This window comes from Rutidosis leptorrhynchoides, chromosome 6 (assembly GCF_046630445.1).
Source record: "Rutidosis leptorrhynchoides isolate AG116_Rl617_1_P2 chromosome 6, CSIRO_AGI_Rlap_v1, whole genome shotgun sequence".
Taxonomy (NCBI): Eukaryota; Viridiplantae; Streptophyta; class Magnoliopsida; order Asterales; family Asteraceae; genus Rutidosis; species Rutidosis leptorrhynchoides.
This window is the reverse complement of record NC_092338.1, coordinates 338,502,776-338,521,094: the sequence shown is the minus strand read 5'-3', so window position 1 is coordinate 338,521,094 and position 18,319 is coordinate 338,502,776. Positions and strand designations below refer to the sequence as shown.

Sequence of the window (18,319 nt, the reverse complement as noted above, 5' to 3'; positions counted from 1 at the left end):
TATGAGACGTTTTTCAAAGACTGCATTCATTTTTAAAACAAACCATAACCTTTATTTCATAAATAAAGGTTTAAAAAGCTTTACGTAGATTATCAAATAATGATAATCTAAAATATCCTGTTTACACACGACCATTACATAATGGATTACAATACAAATATGTTACATCGAAATCAGTTTCTTGAATGCAGTTTTTACACAATATCATACAAACATGGACTCCAAATCTTGTCCTTATTTTAGTATGCAACAGCGGAAGCTCTTAGTATTCACCTGAGAATAAACATGCTTTAAACGTCAACAAAAATGTTGGTGAGTTATAGGTTTAACCTATATATATCAAATCGTAACAATAGACCACAAGATTTCATATTTCAATACACATCCCATACATAGAGATAAAAATCATTCATATGGTGAACACCTGGTAACCGACAATAACAAGATGCATATATAAGAATATCCCCATCATTCCGGGACACCCTTCGGATATGATATAAATTTCGAAGTACTAAAGCATCCGGTACTTTGGATGGGGTTTGTTAGGCCCAATAGATCTATCTTTAGGATTCGCGTCAATTAGGGTGTATGTTCCCTAATTCTTAGATTACCAGACTTAATAAAAAGGGGCATATTCGATTTCGATAATTCAACCATAGAATGTAGTTTCACGTACTTGTGTCTATTTTGTAAATCATTTATAAAACCTGCATGTATTCTCATCCCAAAAATATTAGATTTTAAAAGTGGGACTATAACTCACTTTCACAGATTTTTACTTCGTCGGGAAGTAAGACTTGGCCACTGGTTGATTCACGAACCTATAACAATATATACATATATATCAAAGTATGTTCAAAATATATTTACAACACTTTTAATATATTTTGATGTTTTAAGTTTATTAAGTCAGCTGTCCTCGTTAGTAACCTACAACTAGTTGTCCACAGTTAGATGTACAGAAATAAATCGATAAATATTATCTTGAATCAATCCACGACCCAGTGTATACGTATCTCAGTATTGATCACAACTCAAACTATATATATTTTGGAATCAACCTCAACCCTGTATAGCTAACTCCAACATTCACATATAGAGTGTCTATGGTTGTTCCGAAATATATATAGATGTGTCGACATGATAGGTCGAAACATTGTATACGTGTCTATGGTATCTCAAGATTACATAATATACAATACAAGTTGATTAAGTTATGGTTGGAATAGATTTGTTACCAATTTTCACGTAGCTAAAATGAGAAAAATTATCCAATCTTGTTTTACCCATAACTTCTTCATTTTAAATCCGTTTTGAGTGAATCAAATTGCTATGGTTTCATATTGAACTCTATTTTATGAATCTAAACAGAAAAGTATAGGTTTATAGTCGGAAAAATAAGTTACAAGTCGTTTTTGTAAAGGTAGTCATTTCAGTCGAAAGAACGACGTCTAGATGACCATTTTAGAAAACATACTTCCACTTTGAGTTTAACCATAATTTTTGGATATAGTTTCATGTTCATAATAAAAATCATTTTCTCAGAATAACAACTTTAAAATCAAAGTTTATCATAGTTTTTAATTAACTAACCCAAAATAGCCCGCGGTGTTACTACGACGGCGTAAATCCGGTTTTACGGTGTTTTTCGTGTTTCCAGGTTTTAAATCATTAAGTTAGCATATCATATAGATATAGAACATGTGTGTAGTTAATTTTAAAAGTCAAGTTAGAAGGATTAACTTTTGTTTGCGAACAAGTTTAGAATTAACTAAACTATGTTCTAGTGATTACGAGTTTAAACCTTCGAATAAGATAGCTTTATACGTATGAATCGAATGATGTTATGAACATCATTAATACCTTAATTTCCTTGGATAAACCTACTGGAAAAGAGAAAAATGGATCTAGCTTCAACGGATCCTTGGATGGCTCGAAGTTCTTGAAGCAGAATCATGACACGAAAACAAGTTCAAGTAAGATCATCACTTGAAATAAGATTGTTATAGTTATAGAAATTGAACCAAAGTTTGAATATGATTATTACCTTGTATTAGAATGATAACCTACTGTAAGAAACAAAGATTTCTTGAGGTTGGATGATCACCTTACAAGATTGGAAGTGAGCTAGCAAACTTGAAAGTATTCTTGATTTTATGTAACTAGAACTTGTAAAATATATGAAGAACACTTAGAACTTGAAGATAGAACTTGAGAGAGATCAATTAGATGAAGAAAATTGAAGAATGAAAGTATTTGTAGGTGTTTTTGGTCGTTGGTGTATGGATTAGATATAAAGGATATGTAATTTTGTTTTCATGTAAATAAGTCATGAATGATTACTCATATTTTTGTAATTTTATGAGATATTTCATGCTAGTTGCCAAATGATGGTTCTCACATGTGTTAGGTGACTCACATGGGCTGCTAAGAGCTTATCATTGGAGTGTATATACCAATAGTACATACATCTAAAAGCTGTGTATTGTACGAGTACGAATACGGGTGCATACGAGTAGAATTGTTGATGAAACTGAACGAGGATGTAATTGTAAGCATTTTTGTTAAGTAGAAGTATTTTGATAAGTGTATTGAAGTCTTTCAAAAGTGTATAAATACATATTAAAACACTACATGTATATACATTTTAACTGAGTCGTTAAGTCATCGTTAGTCGTTACATGTAAATGTTGTTTTGAAACCTTTAGGTTAACGATCTTGTTAAATGTTGTTAACCCAATGTTTATAATATCAAAAGAGATTTTAAATTATTATATTATCATGATATTATGATGTACGAATATCTCTTAATATGATATATATACATTAAATGTCGTTACAACGATAATCATTACATATATGTCTCGTTTCAAAATCATTAAGTTAGTAGTCTTGTTTTTACATATGTAGTTCATTGTTAATATACTTAATGATATGTTTAATTATCATAATATAATGTTAACTATATATATAACCATATATATGTCATCATATAGTTTTTACAAGTTTTAACGTTCGTGAATCACCGGTCAACTTGGGTGGTCAATTGTCTATATGAAACCTATTTCAATTAATCAAGTCTTAACAAGTTTGATTGCTTAACATGTTGGAAACATTTAATCATGTAAATATCACTCTCAATTAATATATATAAACATGGAAAAGTTCGGGTCACTACATATATATATATATATATGTACAAGTAAAAACGACTTTCCTACAGTAAAACCCTAGTTGCTACAGTAAAAATTACTTCGCTACAGTAAAACACTATTTGCTACAGTAAAACACTATTTGCTACAGTGAAACCGTATTTTGCTACAGTGCTACAGTGAAAACGACTTTGCTACAGTGATTTGCTACAGTAACACTATTTGATGTCGGCGAACTAGCAAACAAAAACGGAAAAGGCGGCCATGCGATCGCATGGCAAAAACACTGAAAACTCATGCGATCGCATGAGCTACAGTAAATCGAAAAGTAATATAAATACGCAGTTTGTTCAACGAAGTTTTTCACATTTATCTCTTAATATTTATATTTACATTATAATTATAATTTTAAATTTATGTTTAATAATAATAAGGTATATACGAGGGTGTTTTTAATTCGGGTTTCAAACCGCTTTAAGCTAAGGAAATATTAGGTATTATTCGGGGTATTGTTCTTGAATCCAAGGCCAACCATACAGTCATCTACCATCATTACGTCTACGCAATTTGCCTACAATATTGAATCGCAATATTGAACTGTGAGTTTATAGTCTCCCTTTTTAAATACTTTAAATATTTTTGGGCTGAGAATACATGCAATTTATTTTAAACGCGATAAGACACAAGTACATACTAAATTCTACACTGAGTTAAACCGAAAATCCCTTAGCTTTGGTAACTAGTAGCTGCCAGTACATAGGATATGGACTGGTGGGCGCGAATAATTGTATATGGATCCATAGGGCTTGACATCCCCGTCCGAGCTAGAGCGCTAGCCTTTTAACGGACGTATATTATTTGAGTTTAAGACACGTTGGTTTGCGTGTATTAAAACGAATGGGGTAATTATCACTATAGCGTTAAGTTTAGTTACCAGGGTGCTCTGTTACGTAGAATCTATTGATAAACTTTTGATGAAATCTTGTGGTCTATCTTTATATATGTTTATGACTCGAGCAATTAAACCTATAACTCACCAACATTCGTGTTGACTTTTTAGCATGTTTTATTCTCAGGTCCTTAGAATGCTTCCGCTGTGATGTGCTTGTTGCCTGCATGGAGTCTCTTATGCTTTGTACAAAGTTTATTGCATTCAAAATAAAACTGCGTTGTGTAATAAATAATTGGACTGTGATGTCAACCTGTAAATTAAAGACTTATGTATTTCGGGGTTTTGCTTATACCTAAGCACTTGCCCACATGTTTATAACTTTCTATGTTTAGAAAGTCACTTATTTTAATGAATGCAATATTTTATCAAAACGTATCATATAGAGGTCAAAATCTCACTGTGGAATCAATGATCAACGTGCCGCGTCAATAGCGATTTTGACGGGTCATTACAAGAATGGTCTGGTGCTGCAACAACTCGTCTATAGTTCTACCCGAGACTGTCCCAGCCCACTGCCAATTGAAATTAATACCATCCATGCCTTTTTGAACTCGGTCACCAACTCTTGCATCCTTGAACACTTCTAGTTGAAATAATCTTGGGAAAAGATCCTTGAACTTGTGATTACCTATCCAAAGATCTTTCAAAAAACGAGTATCCAACTCATTACCAATTTCACGTCTAAAAGAAAGATTAAACGATAAGTCGAACTTGGAGAACGGCCTACTTTTTTAATTGTATATTGTATGTATATTATAATAATAATTATTATAATTATAATTATAATTATAATATCATATTATTAAACTATTAAATTAAATATCAATTTGCTAACGACAGCTCTAAAGTTGTCGTTAACACACTTTAATTCATTATACAGGGGTTATTTGTTACTTTCAAAATGACAATTATCAAACTCTACGATACATCAAAGCATATTAACGACGGTCTTAAAGATTGTCGTTAACGAAAATCTATTAAATATTATTATTTTACAGAATAAGAAATGTGAGAGTTACAAGATAAAAATAAAAAGGTTCTCATAGACGTGTGTGTCATGTGATAGCGATGAAAAAGAAAGACAAAAGAAAAAAGAAAAAAGAAAAAAGAAAAATAAAGTATTTAATGATGAATATGGACAATGAAAGGGATGATTATCATCTAAAAATTTTGTTCTTACGGTCAAAACATAATGAGAATTAATAGCGAAGTAATTTTTGTTTTTGTTTTTTCGAAAATAACAAAATATACTGTATAAATCAAGGCTCTTTTATCAAAAATAAAAAAACCAAACCGAAATACAATAAATGTCACGACCCCACCTTAACCCTCGAGACGAATTGTCAGGAGTGAAGCTAGAATTAGTGATAACTGGTGCCACAAATAGTAACGAAATAATTCGTATAAATGATAATCATTCGTTGAAAAAGTTCGTAGTTGGTTCATCCGTAGTATTACTAGCAATTGCTTTTCTTTATGTGACACCACGAAGATAACCGTTTAAAATTTTGTAACACATTCGATTATGTAAATATTATTTCACAAGCTTAATCAAAATCAATGAAAATTATTTTAATAATCGAACGATATGAAAAATGTTTTTCAATTTCAACAAACATCTTATTATAAACTAAGCACAATTAAATGCTCATAAGATTTACAAATCATCACATCACAAGATATATTATCTAAACAAAATATGTATTTTAATGTGCTTTGATAAAGAAACTTTTTTAAAAACTTAATTTCTAATGATTTATTTGTGTAACTAAAAGGACTCGTGGAATCACGAGTTTATTTAAGCAAAACAGATTAATTATACGTTTTAGATATAAGTAAATGTAAATGCTAAAGTCATTTAGTTTAGCCTTAAAATAAAAATGCAAGTGGTAAAATAGAATAAACTAAGAAAATATATTAAAGTGAACTATAAGTATGTTCATAAAACTATTTGAGTATGTTGAATAATAGTAGTAGTAACCACTTTCAAATGCAAATTAATAGATAATTGAAGAATCTAAACTACACTAAAAAAAATATCGACGAATCAACAACTTTCATATGTAGATGCTTGCAAACAAATGTAATCGACAGGGCTTGAAGATATCGTTCTAAATAAGTGCATGATTATCCCATGCATGCTTAACAACAAAACTTGACATATTCAACTTCATCAACAGCATGTTAAAAAAATAGCAAATATTGTTTAAGTGTATATTCTATGTTAATGTTATTAATATTGAACGCAAATTTAACAAGTCTGATTTAAGTAAGTTGCATAATGAATAACAAAATTAACACTTATTATTTAAAATAAAATATAAATGTAGAATCATACTTGTAACAAATTCATATTATAAGCTTTGTAGAACTTCCTTGTAAATAACATGAGTCCTACTATTGACAACATTTATGTCCTTATCATATATAAGTATATTCAATCGGTTTTTATTCTTTAACTCTAGAAATAGTAACGTAGATGAAATTTAAATAATTCAATTTTTAAATGAACATAAGTTGCCTAATGAGAAGATGGTTAAGGTATTGCAATGAAGTTTCCATAGTATGAGGTTACACCCCGAATTCTCTAATACCGTCTTTAAGATGCAACCAGAAAACTAAAAAGAACTCCCGATAACCAAAGAATCGTAAATGCACTCGCCAACAAAATGACCACCTAAAAGCATTAGCCAATCGAATCCAACCTACATAGGGTCAAGAAAATACCGAGAGACCTCTCAGAGAACCTAGCCCTTTCAACTATGTCGGCAACAACATCAGAACTGGCCGAAAAAGAACCGACGATGAGCAAGGTGGAACGTATGTAAACAACAACCAAACAGACCGAATAATGAGACACGAAACCATCTAGCCAACCGGTCAAAATCCGACAGGAACTCCGGCCCAACTTCCAGCAGTAACTCCGGTCCAAATCTAGCGAGGTAGCAAAAGCGACCGAGGGGCAGGGAACTAGAAGATAAGGAAGAAAGAAAACGAGAAAAGTCCACCGAACTCAAACCCCATAATTGATGCAGAATCCGACAAGCAGAAAGTAACAAAACCTCCATTTTTGAAAAAAGGTAAAGATATAAATTGCAGGGAAAAAAAATTCCAGTCACGAACTAACCAACGGCCAGAGTAAAATACGACGACAACCAACCCAAAAAACCGACGAGAAAATAAATGATGACCAAGCTCCCAAAAACCGAAGGAGAACGAAGACCAAGTAGCGCAACCAGAAAAACAACTCCGGCAAGAAGAATGCACGTGAAGAGCTTACGACATTCACTGCCTGCCACCGGAGTTGAAAATGGCAGGATGACCGGAGCTTTGAAAAACCATTAAAATGGTTCGGAAAAAGGGAATAAAAGAAAAGAGAACAAGTGATAACAAAAGCCAGCCTTACCTCCTGCGAGATGCTGGAGGCGTAGCGGCACCACAAAGAGATTAGGGTTCCGACCGGAAACTAGGGAGAAAAGGGGAGAGAATTACCTGTTGGTTTTTTTACGTCTCTATTTATACTACCCAGGATTCCCGAAGTTGTTGTTAACATGCCAGCTACACACATGTTTAATTTCCCTTACAACCGTACCATTTGCGGTCGTTTAGTATGACACTTTCTACAGTTGATTTCACATTCGATTTTGATGTTTTTACAAATTCATAAAATGTTGTACCTCTGGAGATCAGTGGTTAACGCCTTCCCTATTAATTCAAAAGACCAGAGTTCAATCCCTTTCTTTTACCAGAAAAATCTATCCATTTACCGGTTTTCTGATTACTCAAGTCACGATAATCAAAATTCACATCCTAATGAAAAGATACAGCATCATTTCTTATATTTAGCAACTTAATTCCTTGTTAAAATACAACACTACTTTTTGGCTAACACTACTGAAATACTCCAAAATCATCTGTCCGAATACATGATCATTATTCATAACACTGTAACAAACTGCTCTAAAGGTCTATTTCTAACTCAGTATCGATCTGATGTAGTCTAATCGAATTGAATTGGGTCATAGGCTGGGGATCTTTTAGATGGAAAAAAAAAATACATTTGTGCCTCAAGGATGAAATCGATTGAATACAAGAGCAAGACACGAAAACACAACCAAAAACAAAAAGTCACGATAACACGATTCCTTGATATAGTCAAGGATAATACTAATAGTAATTATATTCATTCATATATCTAATATCCATATCTATATCTTTATATAGAAAACAACATAGACACAAAGTGTCACGCACACTTACTAGCTGCAATATTGAGTCTATATATAGAAAGACATCATGAAAACATTTAGATATAAGATGGTTGAAACATAAATATTAGCATCAACTTATTTCACTAAACAATAATAGTGCATTCACACATGAAACCACACATAGTTTCTAGTCACGGAAACTGCAAAGGAAAACACATCCTGCACAAAATAGACAATTAGAAGATCAATACATTGATTATTGCAGCTGTTAAAATTGAGAATCTTCAAATTAATTTGATCAACACACATGTTCCATTATTACCTTTCCATTATTTTTTAATTTGACCAACCTATATCGAACTTTTTATAATTAACCTACTAGCTAATTCTTTTCATAAAACCCATCTAACAAAATAACATGTTATAAATCGGAAAATTAAATTTTTTTTTCAAAAGTTTTGGGTAAAGAAACTTACAGAAAGGAGCGGTAGTCCACCTCTGGTTATCACCCTTTGTCCATTTAAAAAGATAAATCTTGGTGCCATCACGCACGCCACCATGATCTTTATCACCATTCCATGCATCTACATTAAGCTTAATGTTATTAACCATCCTTATTGCGTGATAACCGTCGCCCAGATCTTTGCTTTGGGTCCAAAGAACCGATTCATCAAGCTTATCTGGATTGTATTCCACCAGTTGAACCTGCATAAACATCCACAGATTAACCGTCAAAATTTTCCACATCCAATCATTTGAAGTACTAAAACAATTAACAACATCTAATGCGAATGAATATTCATAATAGACCCAAGACACTTGAAACTAATCAACACTGAAAATGCAATAATCAGATTCATCGATTTATGATTGTAGATGAAAATTCATACGGGATGTTCAGCGCCAACAGAGTGTTTAATTGCTTGACCAGTAGCTTTGTTGACCAGAGCAAAAGAGGGAAAACCTTCTTCATCCTTCACTCTTGTACTAAACTTCTCTTCCTTTATCCAATGCTGTATTAATTCAAGTCAACCAAATTATGAGTTGCATAATATACAAAAAAGTTATGAAACTACGTACTAAATACGCAAGTTAACTGTTTAGAATAACAGCATATTAACACGCTCTATCAATCAGTCATGTACCAAATCTATGTACGGATCTTAGGGGCATTGCCCCTAGCGAAAGTAACGAAATGACCAGATCCATTTAAACCCGAAAAACCAGTTTTGGACAAATCCTGATTTAATAGTCAAAGTTGGTGTCACTTGTTCTATTGTATAGTTTCAGACATATCATGAACACGTACAGGAGCTATTTTCTGAATCTTAGGCCCCGTTTGGCTCACGGAAGCAGAATTGGAATTGAATTTAGACAAGCATCGTGTCTAGATTCAATTCCAATTCCGCCGGAATCCCATTGGATTCCATGAGCCAAACAGGGCCTTAATAACTACTAAATAGTGTGTACTATCAATTACAAGATTTTTTACATAACGACAAACCCACACACCCTACCTACTTTTACACAATTAATGTCTTAAACAGCACTCGAACTCGAACCCATGACCTCAAGGTCAGAAGGATCCTCGATACAGCTAGGCCAAAGGCCCTTTGGTCAATTTTACAAGATAACTACTACCAAATTGGCGATTTTTACATTATATTTGAAGAAGTGTGTGAACTTTACAGGGGTCAAGCTAACATGTGATGTGACAATTAGCTAGTGTATGTTTGATTTTTGTGTATTGGAAACTTAATTGTAAAGGGGTAAGTGTACCTGATGATGATCAGATGGGTTGGTAGGTGCAAGAACAACATGACCGTTACGGATGGTAACAGAGTAATCAGATTTGGCCTTACTATAAAACCTAACTGTTGGTTTATTATCGGTGTATTTAGGTGGAGTGTGGTGGGTGGTTTGGTGAGATACATGGTGCACTGCTGGTGGTGGTGGCTGATGGTGGACCGGTGGCGGTGGTTGATGGTGGACCGGTGGTGGTGGTGGTTGGTGGTAAGGTGGAGTGTTGTGATGGTGACGATCCATTTTTGTGATTAGTGGTTGGGTTAAGTTTGTTTTTGAAGTTGGAAAAATTAAGGAAGTGATGGTGAAAGATCTTGATTTTGGCCGGTGAGGGAAAATATAAAACCAGGTGAGAATATGTGCCACGTATGCCACGCAGGGGGACTTAATTGAAAAATTAATTATGCGTTTTATTTAATAAAAAATCGTTTCGTATCGTAATATCAATTAATTGTATAAAACGTCTTATATATTTAATATTTAATTTTAATTATAATTATAATGTTAGAAAACACAATAGTTTAATGATTATTTTGTGTTATGTGTTTGGTGTATCATCATATTTGATAATTAAAATAACAATTTAACGCTAATAAAGAAACGTAATTCAAGAAACAAAAGGCGATCGAACAAAACAAACATGCGTACGTATTTTTAGAAACAAAGTTAGAGATTTTTTTAAGATTGGAAAAATGGTTAGCGAAAAAATGTAAGTAAGAATTTTTACAATGGATGGTAAAAGATTTAAAAGTGAAAGGGTAAAGAACAAAATAAAGTTAAAATGTGAAAGGAATTGAAAATAATTAAAAAAAAAAAAAAAAAAAATAGGGTGCATAGTAAAAGATTCAAAAGTGAAAGGATTAAGAAACATTATAAATTATAATTAATTTTCATATATGAGCAAAATGGTTGGTTGGTTTAAGATAGATCAACATGGCCGTATGAATATTGACCGAGTAATCAGATTTAGCCTTGGTGTAAATCCGAAATGCTGATTTATTATTTGCATATTTAGCTGTAGTGGCATGATGACTCTAGTGTAATATTTTCTTTCATAAAATCTTACTCCTCCTCTTTTGCTCTCTCTTTATTTCTTCTCTATTCTCTCTTTATAAATCTCGAATATTGTAGCTGAGCCTTCATTTTGACATGATTTTATTCGCTTTCTCAAAAGCCCGTCTATTAGCACTACATACGAACTCCAATTGGGATCTAGCTCGTTTGTACTTATCTCATTTCACACCTTTCATAGTTTCTATGCACCCCAACCCACAAAACTTTATATTAGACATTACATACGAATTTTGCATGTTAGTTGAGTGTTTAACATATGTCCGGCAAACGGGTCAGGTTGGGTCGGTTTTGGTAACGGGTCAAAATGGTTTTGGGTTGAAATGGGTCATAGGTCAAATGGGTCAATTTTTTAAATGGTTCAAAATGGGTCAGGTTGGGTCGGTTTGGGTAACGGGTCGAAACGGGTCATAGGTCAGTTGGGTCAAATGGGTTACATCACTTTTTTTTTTTTACATTTATTACATTATTTGAGTTATTATTATATATTATATATACATAAGAACTGTTAATATACATAATAAATGATATAACCATGAATGCTTTCATGAATTTTTGACGGATGAAACTTTTTATGTTCGATCCATTTGACCCATTCACAAAACTCATTATACCTATTTCTATTTGTTGATCTTTGAGTATTGATACTCATTAGATATGTTCCTTCATTTTTTTATAGGACTCAATACGTTGGAGAGAAACCCATTTGGATCTTTTTTTTAGATTTTGATTTACATTGTTAGGCTTAATTTTTCTCAAGATCCAATTGACCTGAAAGCTCGACCCATTTGACCCGAATTTGAGTGTATGGTGTCATGACCCGGAAAATTTCGACTTATTTTGAACATTAATTCTCTAAATGATTTCATAATTCTGACACGATAAGCAAAGTCTGTAATGTTGAGTCTCAAAATTTTTGAACTGTTATTATATATTCAATTGACCTTCGACCATTCCCGACGATTCACGAACAACTAATTGTAAATAGTTACGTATATATTTAAATATATATAAATAATAATTTGAAATGTATTATATTAGAATTAACTATGTAAAATAAAACAATATACAATAATAATTATTTAAAACATATCTATAAAGTATATTAAAAATAAATATTAAAGGATTGTAATACTCGTTTGATGTTTCGATAGATATTAAACTAGTTTAATACGAACTTATATGATTTTAAAATAAACGGTGATCCGAAAATGAGTTATATAAATTTCAGACTTATTAGAAATGTATTTAAGATCTAATTATTAAATTTTAATACATTTTATATTTTACGTAAGATCGAGCGCGGATAGTGATTTAAATTTTATTTAATAAATTTTATGTAAGATCCTGTTTTCACAGAAGGTTGGGACGCCGTCCAGAATATGGGACACCGTCCCAGTGTGAAGGACTGGACGCCGTCCAGACTGTTTGGACGCCATCCAAATGGTCTGGCGGGCCAGCTGTATTGTTTTTTTAGATATTTAAATGGGTATTTTGGTAATTTCACATGGGGACCAAATTTAAACCTCTTTATCAGTTTTTGGAGCATCATTTACTCCATCTACAACCACCACACCCCTTCCACTTAAATTCTAGAGAGTGAGAGTGATTCTTGTGTGAAAAAGCTCAAATCGAAGAGGAAGAAACTTGTTTCGGGTTAGAGCTCGAGTATTAAAGTTGTTCATCTCCTCACTAGCTACATTTTGATTGTAGTGGTAAGTCTTAACCTTGATTTCCTTGTTTTAAATTGTTAAGGGGTTAGGGTTTGGGTTATAGATGAGCATAAAACCCATTTGCTAGTGATTTGAGGGTTTTTGGGTAAGTTTGGGTCATGAGGACTCACAGACGACTAACCCAGGGTTTTGAAATGTTAAGTTGTGTTTATGGGTCTTAAATGTTAGTAAATCACTAGCACATTTAGTGTTTAAAGTGAATGGGTGTATTTGGGTTTGTTAGTGACTCAAATGAGCGTGTTAACCTTGAAATGGGTCAAATGAGTCTTTGATGACCTAAGTGGGTTAATGGGTGTGAAAATGTGATAACCTTGTGTTAAAAGGTGTATTAAGACCATAATTGAAGTATTGGTAAGGGTTTGACATAATCCCGACCTAGTGTTTGAATGAATGGTGCAAATGGGTCACGTTTGCACTATGGGCCGAATGGCACTAGAATGGCGAATAAGTTGGTTGACCAACTTGAATGAATGATTGATATATGTGCATAATGTAATAGGTACGTTACCTTGAAGTTGCGAGCTTGGTTTATCAATTCACCAAAGGCGTAAGTTGAGTGGAATAATTATGTGTGCACGTATATAATGTATTTATTTGTGTAGTATGAATGTGGCATTGTCGCGGTTTTCAAGACACCACATTCTAAGTAACGAGTAGTATTGTCGTGGTGTTCAAGATACTACTCATTGTTTGATTGACATGTGGTATTGTCGCGGTGTTTAAGACACCACATTGTCATGGGAGTGGATGCCACGGTGTTCAAGGCACCACTCATTGTTTTGATTGGCATGTAGAATCGTCGCGGTGTTCAAGACGCCACATTGTCATGGGGGTGAGTTAGTCGCGTTGTTCAAGACATCACCCGGGGGATTAGTGATTACGCGGTGTTTAAGTAACACTAATGGATGTTATGAACTCCGACGGTCTTTTACGAACACCGTTCCCTAGTACGATTGGTTAACCATGGTTGTATGAATTTTGTATTAGCATATTTAATTGTGAACTATATGCTATTGGTATTGCTAGCTCGTTGTGAATTGCGGATATTGGTATATGCATAATGTTTTGCATAGTTGTCGAATTGCTAGCTTGTGCGTGGTATTGTGTAAGTAATGCAAGTAAGTAGGTTATATATGTATATGTATAACTATTGCACTCACTAAGCTTTAGCTTACCCTCTCGTTGTTTATCTTTTTAGGCTCGGGCTTGGATAAAGGCAAAGGTATTCAATTGGATTAGTGGTCTCCCGCTTGTTTTGATAGGGGATGCTTTTGGGTGTTTAGCTTTTGAAGTTTGACTGAGATTGGGTAGTTTAACCCCAAACACCATGCTCTAGGTGTCGTTTGGAATTTAAACTCTTAAGGTCGAAACTTGTATTTTGAACGAAACTTGTAAAATGGGCGCTTGTGGGCCTGGTGATGTAAAACTTGTTTTGATGATGGAAATCTCTTAGTTTTACTTATTATGACTTGTAATAAAAGGGTTTTCGTTTAAAAGTTTCGGGAAGCGGGATTTCCACTTGTGTAAATTGGAACCCGAGATCAGAACCTGGCAGTTCATTGGGACGCCGTCCCAAAAGGTTGGACGCCGTCCAAGCCTTCGTTACTGGACGCCGTCCAGAATTCTGGACGCCGTCCAGATGTACTGTCCCCGAATTTTTTTTTTAGGGTGTTTTTGGATTAATGAAGTCGGGTTGTTACAAGTGGTATCAGAGCATGGTCTAAGGGATTTAGGCGACTTGAGATAGGTGCCTAGACTTAGACTTTATTGTGTGTGCGCTTTATGCCGGACTTGTAGGACTTCGGGTCGGATCGGGAATCGTTAGTGCTTAGGTTTATGTGATCTAACCTTGCGCTAAGTGTTTTGTGTTGTATTTGCAATCATCAAGCGAGATAGACGTTGTACTAGTGAGTTAATGCGAAGTGCTCGCGTAATAATGACTAGCTACCATTATTACGGGTGCAATTCGTGTCAAACAAGCGATGTACGATGATTGTTGAGCAAGATGAGGTGTTGAGGTGTATATGTGTATATATATGTGTTATGTCTTTTCGTTTCGATGTTTAATCTCTTCCGTTTTATAGAATGAAGATGAGAAACGGACACGACACCGATAATGGGGGCACAAGCGAGGACCCCGAGTTCACGGCCAAGGTTGAGGCCATTTTGAAAAGTCATCATGCGTCGTTCCTAGAAGATGTTAAGAAGATGTTTCTAGATACGATTGACGAGCAACTAGTCAACGTAGTAAAAGATCAAATTAAAGTTGTCCTTCAAGAGGACAATGTTGGAAGATGAGACTTTTTCTATAAGAATTTCAAGGATTCTCAACCTCCCACCTTTGACGGTGAAAGAGACCCTCTTAAGAGTGTCCGTTGGATCTCCGATATGGAGGGGGCTTTCCGTACTTATGAATGCCCTCTCGATAAGAAGACAAGGTACGGGTGTAGTATGATGAGGGGCGATGCAAAGTTGTGGTAGGACGCAAAGATCCAAGTTTATGGTAAAGAACAATGCATGGAATTCACTTGGGATGAATTCAAGGCAGAGTTTTTCGACGAATACTGAACTTCGGCCGATCTTACAAGGCTTAAGGACGAGTTACGTTCCTTGAGGTAAGGGTCGATGGATTTGAACACTCTCAAATCCGTGTTTTTGTCCAAGACCCAATTTTTCCTGGAGTATGTCGGGAATGATAAAATGTTGAAAGAAGATTTCTATCGAATCTTTAATGATAGTTATCAAGAGAAGATTAGTGTGAATGTGGTAAAGAGTTTTGATGAGTTGTTCAATATGGCCAAAGGTTTTGAGGCGCTTGTGTTGAGAAAGAGTGGCTTTACTTTTGGCAAGAGGAAGTTCGAAGCTACTAGTCATTCGAACAAGAAGGGTAAAGGTGCAACCGAGAGTGTCGGTAGTGTGAAGAAGAGTGTTCTCGGAGAATTCCGTTATTCTTGTCACAATTGTGGACAAAAAGGGCATATGGCCCGTGATTGCACCAACCCATCTTCCACAATCAAGCTCACTTGTTATAATTGTGGTAAAGAAGGGCACAAGAGACCGGAATGCCCCGATTTGCGCAATGATAATGTTAAGCGGCTAGAGAAGGCGGCGTGTACGGCTAGGTGTCGCAACTATTTGATGACGAATGATGAAGCCAAATAATCTAACGAAGTTGTCTCAGGTACTTTCATGGTCAACTCTAATCCGGCGAGGATGCTTTTTGATAGTGGTGCTAACTTGTCGTTTGTATCACCAAAATTTGTGCCTAAACTTAATAAACCGTTAACTAAGTTAAGTCGTCCGGTAGAAGTCAAAATAGCTGACGGCAAGACGGTGCTAGTGGTTGATGTGTGTAAAAATTGTGATGTTGTGTTTGGTGCCGAAAACTTTAAAATTGACCTCATCCCGATGATTCTGGGTGATTTTGATATCGTTGTTGGTATGGATTGGCTCGATCATAATAGAGCCGATATTGCATGCCATGAAAAATCTGTTCGCGTGAAAACCCCAAGTGGGGGAGAGTTAATTATTCATGGCGATAAGTGAAGGAGACTTGTGTCGATATGTTCTTTTGCACGGGCACGTCGTTTCCTTGTTAGTGGTGGCATGGCTTTTCTTGCCCATGTTGTTGATACTCGTGATGAGCCACCACCCATTCGTGAAATTCCGGTGGTGAGTGAATTTGAAGACGTTTTTCCGGATGAGTTACCGGGTGTTCCGGCGGAAAGACAAGTTGAATTTCGCATTGAGTTGGTTCCGGGGGCTACCCCTATTGCTAAAACTCCTTATTGTTTAGCGCCGACGGAAATGTAAGAGTTGTTAAATCAAACCCAAGAGTTACTTGAAAAGGGTTTTATTCGACCGAGTGCTTCGCCATGGGGCACTCCGGTTTTATTCGTGAAGAAGAAGGATGGTAGTATGCGGATGTGCATCGATTATCGGGAGTTGAATAAAGTGACGATCAAGAATCGTTATCCATTGCCTCGGATTGACGATTTGTTTGATCAACTCCAGGGTGCAACGTATTTCTCTAAGATTGACCTACGGTCCGGCTATCACCAAATGCGGGCCCGTGAGGAAGATATTAAGAAAACGGCTTTTCGAACTCGTTACGGGCATTTTGAATTCATAGTAATGCCTTTTGGTCTTATGAATGCACCGGCGGCATTCATGGATCTTATGAACCGAGTGTGCCAACCTATGTTGGACAAGTCGGTAATTGTGTTCATTGACGACATACTTGTCTATTCGAAAAGTATGAAGGAACATGAACATCATTTGGGGGATGTGTTAAAGACGTTGCGGAAGGAGAATTTGTACGCTAAATTCTCCAAATGTGAATTTTGGCTAAGGGAAATTCAATTCCTGGGTCATATTGTGAACAAAGATGGTATTCAAGTGGATCCGGGGAAGATTGAGACGGTGAAGAGTTGGGGACGACCGACTACGCCTACAAAAATCCGAAGTTTTCTCGGATTGGCCGGTTATTATCCTCGGTTTATCCAAGAGTTTTCCAAGATTACTTCTCCATTGACGAAGTTGACTAGAAAGAACGCGAGATTTAATTGGGAAAACGAGCAAGAAATTACTTTCCAATTGTTAAAAGAGAAGTTATGTCAAGCTCCGGTTTTAGTGTCGCCGGAAGGTGTAGAAGACATGACAGTTAATTGTGATGCTTCTTTAAATGGGATCGGTTGTGTCCTAATGCAACGAGGTAAAGTCATCGCGTATGCCTCTCGACAATTAAAGGAACATGAAACGAGATATCCGGCTCATGATCTTGAGTTGGTGGCAGTTGTACATGCGTTGAAAATTTGGCGCCATTACTTGTATGGTGTCAAGTGTACGATTTATTCGGATCACAAGAGCTTGAAACATCTTTTTGATCAACGGGATTTGAATTATCGACAACGTAGATGGATGGATGTGGTGAAAGACTATGATTGTGAAATACTTTATCATTCGGTTAAAGCGAATGTGGTCGCGGATGCGTTAAGTCGGAAGAGTCAACTAAAATGTCCCGTTCATATTGATTATAAACGTCCCATATTAATTGATTTCGTTGCGAGGTTTTGACCTCTATATGAGACTGATAATGCTAAAAATGAACATATATTTCATAGCATTATCCCTCAAGAAAGACAAGCTTTTGGTTGCAATTGTTCTATTTACAAGTGATATTCGTTTAAATATTAAAAGGTGAAGACAAAAGACAGATTCGACAAATTGAAGACGCAAACGACCAAAAAGCTCAAAAGTACAAAGTACAATCCAAGAGGTTCAAATTATTGATGAGAAACGTCTAAAAGTTACAAGAGTACAAGCCGCAAAATGCAAAGTACAAGATATTAAATAGTACGAAAGGACGTTCGAAAATCCGGAACCGGGACCAGAGTC

The 18,319-nt window shown here is 35.1% G+C and overlaps 1 protein-coding gene across 1 annotated transcript; it reads right to left on the bottom strand.

The window, feature by feature from the left end:
- Positions 1 to 8,256: 8,256 nt before the first annotated feature.
- On the bottom strand, positions 8,257 to 10,361 carry LOC139854747 (ricin B-like lectin R40G3). The gene is made up of 4 exons (XM_071844032.1): positions 10,095 to 10,361; positions 9,206 to 9,328; positions 8,792 to 9,020; positions 8,257 to 8,534 (listed from the first exon to the last, which is right to left on the bottom strand). Coding segments are annotated over exons 1-4 (621 nt in total). The 3' UTR covers positions 8,257 to 8,532.
- Between the last annotated feature and the right edge of the window lie 7,958 nt (positions 10,362 to 18,319).